Source organism: Lacerta agilis, chromosome 3 (assembly GCF_009819535.1).
Source record: "Lacerta agilis isolate rLacAgi1 chromosome 3, rLacAgi1.pri, whole genome shotgun sequence".
Classification (NCBI taxonomy): domain Eukaryota; kingdom Metazoa; phylum Chordata; class Lepidosauria; order Squamata; family Lacertidae; genus Lacerta; species Lacerta agilis.
The window spans coordinates 71,687,524-71,696,496 of NC_046314.1; the positions used below are offsets into that span (position 1 = coordinate 71,687,524).

Sequence of the window (8,973 nt, forward strand, 5' to 3'; positions counted from 1 at the left end):
CATTTGGCACCTAGCTTATATATCTAAGGTTCTAACACTGCTTACTTCTCTCAAACTACTACTCTCAAGAGCTCAAAAAGCATTGAGTTATAATTAAATTGGTATTTGCACTTTTTTTGACTTTTATTGAACCAACTTCATTTTTACTGGACCAGCTTCTTAACTTTTAATTAGATGCTGCCTTCTTGTTGTATAGCTAAATTAGAACTCAGCTGCTATGTTCTTCCTCTGTTGTGATATAATTATATTATATACATATGTATGTGGGAAAACTGCACACACCCAGATGTGTTTGCTATTGTTTGGTATTTTCTGCTAAACAATGTATCCCCATCCTCATCCATTTTTCTAGGGATAGCACTCCTTATTTCATGGGAGCAGGGCAAAAGGTCCTAGTTTCCCCAGGTCCAAAAAGGAACATGAACAAATATATTTGTTCTCCACCAAACTGCACAAGTGACTGGAAAAAAGAAAGCTGCCTTCTACTGTCTGCCCATCTAGTTCATTAATGTATGCTACACTGACCTGGAGATGCCAATAAACTTGAAACAACCAGCACAAAACCCCAAGGTGGAATTCAACATTGTGTTATTACAACTGTTCAATCAGTGCAAGTATTTCTGCTTGCCCAACCAAACCATCTCCTCTTTCCCTTCCCCTGTGCAATGTACTGGGGGTTCTCTCGACCTTCCCATAACCAATTGGGAGGCACAGGGGAGCAGGTGAGAGAAGAAGACAGAAAGCCCCAGTTGCCCTGGCAGGACTCCTTGCTTTGGCTCCTGCTAGTGCAACTGCTTAGTTGAATCTGGTCCCTATTATCAAAACCAGCACAATAAAATACTATACACAACACAGAACTAAAGCAGCCATCAAACCAACTCATCAAAACTGCCAACCATAACACAGGAACTTAAAACCAAATCTTAAAAGGCCTGGATGAACTGACATGTCTTAATCTGGCACCCAAAAGGCAGCAATGTTGGTGTCTTGGCCAGTTGCAACATGCAATAAAAAGTAGCCTTTGGGAGGAGTCACCAACAATTTAAATTACACCTTGAGTAACAGTTGATAAGAACAGTATTTTCAAAGATGTGGGATGAAATGCTTTATTGACCGATGCACCATTTCAAATAATCACTCAACTTAATTATAAAACTATGAGCACAAAGACAGTGTAACTTGTAGGTACAGTGTTTTTATTTCTCTTTGCATCAGGCTTCCCCTAATGCTGTTTCATCCTTTTTGTTGTAAATACTGGAAAGAAATAAAAACACAATTAACTAATTTTTTTGATAATAGTGATTATCTTGTGCTCCTATAAGTGTTAATTATCCTAGTGCAATATCCTTGGCAGGATGTAAATGTGACGTCAGGGAGCCAACATCCTCACTGACTGTTCTCTTCCAACCGAATAGCATGTTAAAGCCACATATTTAAAACTGGCTGCAGCAGGGTATTTGCATGCTGCAATTCTCCGTAATTTACAGCCTCCTGAGCCCCATAATAGTGGCTAAATCATAAATCAAAGTGCCATGGGCTGAATTGGACTGCACATTTCATCAGGTTTTATGAGTTCCTGCATGGATAAGGCTGTGGGAGGAGGTAGAGAGCATTCACCCATCATGAGCATATGCTACTTGCAACTATTTTGCAAACTGATTCCTCCTCCTGCCCATATGTCTAGGAAGCCAGCCTTTTTGTCATGCTTAAATCATCTTTTGAATAATCTGGGGAGCCATTTAGCAAGCAGATCTAGTGCAATGTCTCCACATGGTGCAGTTCAAAATAGCTCCAGTTTACCTATGAAGATTTAAATAGTAGGTGGGCAGTCTAAAAGATCAAGGGAAATTATTTTGACTGTTCCAATTTATTGAACAAATACCTTGCCCCACAGGCACCCTGGCTATTTAGCCTCCCATCCACTTTTGCACACTGTAGTCTGAATAATGTAGACTATGCAGTTAAGAGTTTTGGGCTACAGGGGATTCTGACCAGGAAGACCAAGTCAGAGAAGATCAGGGGTTCTTTAACTATGGCATGGGAACCCCAGTGCTCCATGGTGACCTTCCTGGTGATCCCCAAGATCATACTAAAAACAACAGAGGCAAATGTTGAAAGGGCCAGATAAGACCTTCAGTTTCTGAAGAGGAATAGTTCCAGTCTTAAAAAAAACTGAAAAGCAGCTGCCTCTGCTTCTTCAGCAGTGCAAGTGGTTGCTGTAGAGGGGCCAACCAACTGGGTAGAAAAAATAGTCAATGGGTGTTGTTAAGTATTGAGCTACATGAGGCAGAAATCTTCACTCACTACTGGAGTTCCTACTTAATTCATTTAAGAAATTGACTCAAACATTTGGGAAGGTCATATGCCACAATCCTCAGGGGACTGAATCACCTCAGAATATATGAAACAGATGTATTTTTGAATGCAACTAAATAAAAATCTCACTGCCCAATGTTACCACATGAGAGAAAAGAATAGAACAGCAGCATTCAAGCCATCCCACAGAAACATAATTGTCACAGTGCCCTGAGAGCTCTGATGTATAAATGTACAATGTATGCATTATTTAATAACAGAAAGCGCTTCACCCAAGTGCAATGTGAATAATCAATAAATACTTTGTAGCCCTTTATTTTCAGCAAGGATGAATGGACATAACTGGCTTTCAGCTCAATCTCAAGAGCTTCATGTTCTACTCAATAGAAAATATATATAACTGTATTTAATAGAAATAAAATACAAATGCCATGCTCTATCTATGAGATCTATGTTCTATGATATCAAAACTGAAATGAATTGGTTTAAACCCTAAAACTTTATTGAATGGCTAATAGTTGAATGCATAGTAAATAGTAAATAAAAATAATGAAGCAGAGGAGAATACTTGATTACACTTATTCACTTATTTAGGATTCTTTATTCCCATAATTTAAGGGCCAATAAAATAGCATTTTATCCTGCAACTTTAATACAGCTTGATTTTTCAACAGACTTGTAGAATGGAAATGAAATCCAGAGTAGTGATGTGTCAACAAAAATTGCATTAACTGTGTTTTTAAAAAAAATGTTGCCAGAAACCTACAAGGAATTTTTCCATATTCTCCTCCCTCACTCTGAATAAACACCTATAGCTTTTCTTAGCAAACACCCCCCCCAAAAAAAATTACAATGAATACATTCCTTAGTTGTTTCGGGATGGTCGCTCTGAACTATTCTGCTGCTGCAAAGTGGCTTATAAAGCTATTAGTAGAAGTTTCCTGAGGGTGGAAAGCATAGGCAAGTTGCACAGCAGATTAGTAAGAGCTGTCTAGTCAGGTATATCTAATATAATTTTATTTGTCTCTCACCAAGGTGGCCTCAAGGAAGTCACTATCCATTAGCCCCATCACAGAGGTGCTGTCCTTCAACTCCCATTCTCTTCAACCAGGCCTTTGGCTGATTACATCTGATACCCTTTTAAATGTGTTGTGGGAGCGGGTGGGAAGGGGACAAGGGTTATTGGTTTGTTTTTGTTCTTGTTTTTATTATGTATTTTGTGGGTTGTTGCTTTTTTCTTGTTGTGAGTAATCCCAAAAAAAGATGAAGGGTGGTATGCAAATTTAGTAAGTAAGTAAGTAAATAAATAAATAAATAAAATAAACAATAATAACCATCCCTGGCTTTTTGCTATGCTGACCAGAGCTGATGGGAATCCAACAACATCTGGACATCTACACGTTTCCTACCTTTCTTTGCCCATTGTTCTTCATCTTTAGAATGGGAGAAAGGGTTGTTAGAAAGACAAACACAATGGAGATACTACAGAACTGTGCAACTTTAAATATTTTTTTGTACTGTAATGCTTGGGGAAGAACCTTGGAGGAGATCTTGGGATGCACTCAAAGTTCACTTCATGTAGTTCAGCTGTCCCTCAATACGCTTTAAGAACTGGTTCAGCAATTAGGACCATTATACAGAACAGCAGCAAATTTCTAAAAGAAGTAGTAGCAGAGCTCTATTCAGCCTGGATTCAAGACATGTTGTGCTGCAGTGACCCTGCTCCCTAGGGTTGGGTTTACTCAACGGTGTTGGGAAAGACGGGCACCCTTTTATTTTAAACCTGTATATGTACATTAGTAAAGTAAAGGGACCCCTGACCATTAGGTCCAGTCGTGCCCGACTCTGGGGTTGCAGCGCTCATCTTGCGTTACTGGCCGAGGGAGTTGGCGTACAGCTTCCGGGTCATGTGGCCAGCATGACAAAGCTGCTTTTGGCTAACCAGAGCAGTGCACGGAAACACTGTTTACCTTCCTGCTGGAGCAGTACCTATTTATCTATTTGCACTTTGATGTGCTTTCGAACTGCTAGGTTGGCAGGAGCAGGGACCGAGCAACGGGAGCTCACCCCGTTGTGGGGATTCGAACTGCCGACCTTCTGATCAGCAAGCCCTAGGCTCTGTGGTTTAACCCACAGTGCCACCCGCGTCATCACTGGTATTCAAAAAAAAATCCACCTGAGGGTGAAGTAAATACCTGCTAAAAGTGATTTATAGGGTGGGCCTTCACCACGCTTTCAGTGCCAATTTATCTATAGCGTTGGGATTCTCATCTGCTGTAGTGATTGCCAGTTCAGTGCTAGAGGGCAGTAATGGCTCCTTACGAAAGAACCGGGAGTCAATGGCCGGCTGTGATCTGGCGTGACACGCTCCAGCCTTTGCCAGCAGGCGGTGCAGGCGAGCAAGATGTGGAGCAAAGATCAGGACCTCTCCTTGCCTTACCTTGTGCTGCTTCCACATGGCCCCCAAGGCCTTCACCTCGTGCTTGGCGTGCTTGCCTTCTTCCAGGCACTGGTAGCAGACGGGAGTCCGGCAGGTCACGCAGTACATGCTGTAGTTCTCCAGCTCGTGATCCGCGCAGGTCGGGGGCTTGCGGGCAGCCCCGGGCGCTTTGCTGCCAACGCCGCCACTAGCTGCCCCGCCGCTCGCTCCGCTCGGGGCTCCCTGTTGGCTGGGCGGAGGGACCAAGCGGTGCTTGGCAAAGGGCCCCCGGGACGGGTGACACTTGACCTGGCAAGAGGCGCAGTAGAGCACCTCGCATTGCTCGCACATAACGGCGGCCGGCTCGGGGGGGCTGCGGTCGCACAGCTGGCACTTGGCGGCTGCCGAGGCGGCGGCCCGGCCCTGCTGGTAGCGCTGCACGATGGCCTCCAGGAGCCGGTTGCGCTGGAAGCCGCGTAGGCCGCGATGGTCCAGCGAGGCGCTGCGATGGCATTGCGGGCAGGTCAGCGAGGAGCTGGTGCCTCCACCCCGAGGGGCTGCCGCCGCCGAGGAGCAGCCCGGAGGAGGTGGTACCAGGGGCAGAACCCGCACCCCGTTGGGAGACTTAAGGCTCGGGGTGTAGGAGCCGTAGCCGCTGTCGGTCTCGCTGTGCAGGCTCAGCTTGTCCGCATGATCCACGCCGCCTCCGCCGCCCCCTCCGCCTGCTCCGCTTCCCCCTCCGGCCCCGCAGTCGTAGTCGAGAGAGGCTGGTCCGGAGGCTCCGGTTCCGGGCCCCGGCGCTGCCGCAGGGCCCCGAGGGTGCAGCATGGCGGGCAGGTGCTGCTCGGTCTCCGGGGTCTGCACGGCGATGGTTCGGGCGCAAGGCAGGCAGACATTGTGCGAGCAGGGCAAGATGATGGGCTCCCGGAACAGCGAGCCGCACACGGGACATTTCAGCTCCTCTTCCATGGCTGCGGGTGGCTTTGTGTCAAAACAGCGAGAGCGGGCTGGGATGGAACCGATCAGCGCAGATACAGCGGGGTGCAGTCAGCCTTATTGCTGCTCTTCCGGGAGCCCTTTCCCTCCATGTTCCACAGTAGCCTCTGTCTCTTCCTGCTGCTGTTCTTGCAGCTGGAAAGATGTCGGAGAGGAGTCAGCTTTCAGCACCACGGCAGGATGGACAGCTTCTTGCTGAGCTGATGTTGCTGAGTTCAGCACCGCGGCGCGGATAGACAGCTTTCCCAGCTGTGTTGCTCTAGCTCGGTTCAGCACCACGATAGAGTTGGACAGCTCCTTTGGGTTGAGTTCAATAGCGCTGATGGGGTTGGCCGGCTCTTCCTGATGTACAGCTGCTGAGTTCTGCACGCATAGTAGAGCTGGAGGCGGGGGTCTTTTCCAGTCGCTGTAGCTGCTGCCGCAGCGGGACTGACCTTGCCTAGTTGCAGCCAAAGGGGTGGAAGACAGCTATTGTTTATTGCAAAGGAATTTCCTTGCCCTTGGTGTATGCAGTTAGCATAGTAGTCGGCTAGCTGGAATTCATGTTGCATAGATTAAAGGGGAGACAGAAGGGAAAAGAACCGTAAAGGGGGCGGGAATAGCTTTTTCAGCAAATAGGTGATCGCTTGCTATGTGACTGAAAGGAGAGAACGAGTTTTATTTAAAGGGAGATGTCTTTATACGATAAAAATCCATTATTTATAGACAGGATTGAACATAGTGGGGGTTTCTTTATCTCTAATAGCGTGCTTTCCCCCTGAGGGAAGACGGGGATGTTCAAATGAGGAAGCTTGAAAGAAGAGAGCAAGCTGCAAATATGTTTTCCTTTCCACGTCCTTTATCAAGCTGGAACACAAATTCCAACCACAAAATATTGCACACTGTAAACTAGAAGAATGAAAGAGATTTTTATATTATTATTATAGATGGTACACAAGCTGAAATGTGATTGGATAGTGGCATTCCACACACACACAAAAGATGATGTTGGAAGTGGGGGGGGAACCCTGCACCACTCCACTAGCAACCAAATCCAAATTTGCTTCAAAAATAAATCAGAGTTGACAGCTGAGTGTTTTGTGAGTTGGAAATAACCATCATTACAAGGATGCACTAGCAGTGGGAAATCCCATCTGTTTTTTCTTTGCTCTACATATGTTTAGGATAATAGAAAGATGGAATGCTAGAATAAAACAGAGATAATAAAAAGCCATTATTTTATGACTTGGAAGAGATTATAGTGGTTTGTAACCCAAGTAGCAATGGTATAGAAAATAAACTGGGTAGGTTGCTCCAAGACCCTTTTTAGTAATAAATAGTCTTACACTTTGCTTACTTAAGGGTGTATGGATGTTTTAAAATATACTTGAAACCAAGGGGAACAAAAAGTGAAAGAGCAGTGGATTACCAAGAAACTGCATAAAACCAGAATTGACTGGAATGCTGTTGTAAATGCAACACATATTATTTCCCCTTCAAATCTGTTCCTCTACTATCCAGATCTGAGCCAGTGGCATATATGGCCAAAGATGAAGGGCCAAAAAAGAGAAAAGAAGCAATATATGTTATGTTGTTGTTCAGTCATTCAGTCGTGTCCGACTCTTCGTGACCCCATGGACCAGAGCATGCCAGGCATGTATGTTCACTGTATGTTATAGAGGTATGTTAATTATTAGTGCCTTGGAATGCAAAATAAATCATTTCAGTCCTGGAATCCAGCCAAAATACTAACTACAGCTAGTTTGCATGGCTTTCTCAATATCTGGCCATCTCTCCACTGTCTTGTTGATATGTCAGCATGAGTATGTCCATGAAAAAAGGGAGATTCTGAAGTATCTAAGATCCAAAGGTGGTTTGAAGGCGTTGAAGCACTTCAGAATGTCCCAGAGTTTTCTTACATATACCGGTATGTATTATTAACTACAATCATCGCCACCACCATCACTCTGATTCAAAATGTTTCATTAGTTTAAGAAACAGCTTGTTGCATGGTACAGGGGCTACGGTCAGAAGGGAATTTTGTAATGTCCACACCCTGTGGAGATCCTGTCCTATGGATCACAACTTCTGCCTGGGGTATATTTTGATAACTGATGGGCCAATTGCTGGTTGACACAGAAAATGAAAAACTGCCTCAACTCTGTTCATCCTACAACTTTAAGTGCCAGTTTAAGAGACATACAAACAGCAGGTGCCTGCACAATTACCTGAGCACTACACATTTAGCATATTCTCCTGTGCATGAGATCACAGTATGAGATCTTGCACATTAATTTTGACATAGATGACATGATAGAATTTCTAGGTGAATTGTACCTACCTTGGTTGCAGGAGGTGCCTATTTCACTTAATTAGGGGTGTCTATCAATGTGTGTCCCAAGCAGCTTACTAAACTAGAGCCACCACAGGGCAATTATTACTGTGTGTTTAACACTACTCACATTTTTAACAATTTCAGTAAAATCCTCAGATGATTATTAGAGTGGTTTCCAACTGTTTCACAGTATAAACTTGCTTATATCATTGTATTAACAGACCTACAAGAAACATGCCATTATGCTTGTTCTTTGAACATATTCTCATACAGGATTTGATCTAAGCTGTAAACTCATTGTTACATATAAAAGTTCCTGCTGCAAAACAGAGTTTCTTTCTACCTACAATTGTATGGAAGAGGCAAGGTCTAATGTCTTATTCGGGAAGTAGCTATATTGTCTTACTTCCAGTGCAAACTTGCACTGGCAAATGAATGTAGAAAGATGGTGCAAGAGAGGCAGAGGTGAACTGCTCTGCCACATTTGCTTCTCATATGATGTTTCTGCCAATACCATAACTGCTATAGCAGGGAGCAATGGGGCTATAAATATGGAAAAGTTACAGCTAATTGCACTTAGAAGGTAGAAGAAAAAGGGGGTAGGAAAAAAACCCCAGAAATAATTTCTCTCTCAAAAGCATACTACAAAAGCTTGGGATACAAGGAGAGCGCCACTTACCTCTTGTTGCATTGCCTGAAATAGCACCTTCCTCCTTGGAGTGAGCAATAGCCAACCTTCTGGGCCCTATCTTGGCAACAAGATTCAGCCAACAACAACTGATTCTTCCATTTCACCAGTTCCTCTTCTGAGAAACTCCTCTGAACCAGTTAATAAATGTGCTCTCACTACAAATCCAAACTCTGCTTGGCAGATCCCACGCAGATAGGATATGCCTTGGGCTAGGTTAATGCTAAAGGCAGATTGTGG

The 8,973-nt window shown here is 44.3% G+C and overlaps 1 protein-coding gene across 1 annotated transcript in view; it reads right to left on the bottom strand.

Annotated features, from left to right (window-relative positions):
- The window catches only part of TRIM67 (tripartite motif containing 67), a 41,453-nt gene extending 35,065 nt beyond the window's left edge, over positions 1-6,388 (bottom strand). Inside the window, 1 exon segment of the mRNA XM_033144243.1 lies at positions 4,757-6,388. Within this exon segment, the coding sequence (XP_033000134.1) occupies positions 4,757-5,704 (948 nt within the window). The 5' untranslated portion in view covers positions 5,705-6,388.
- Between the last annotated feature and the right edge of the window lie 2,585 nt (positions 6,389-8,973).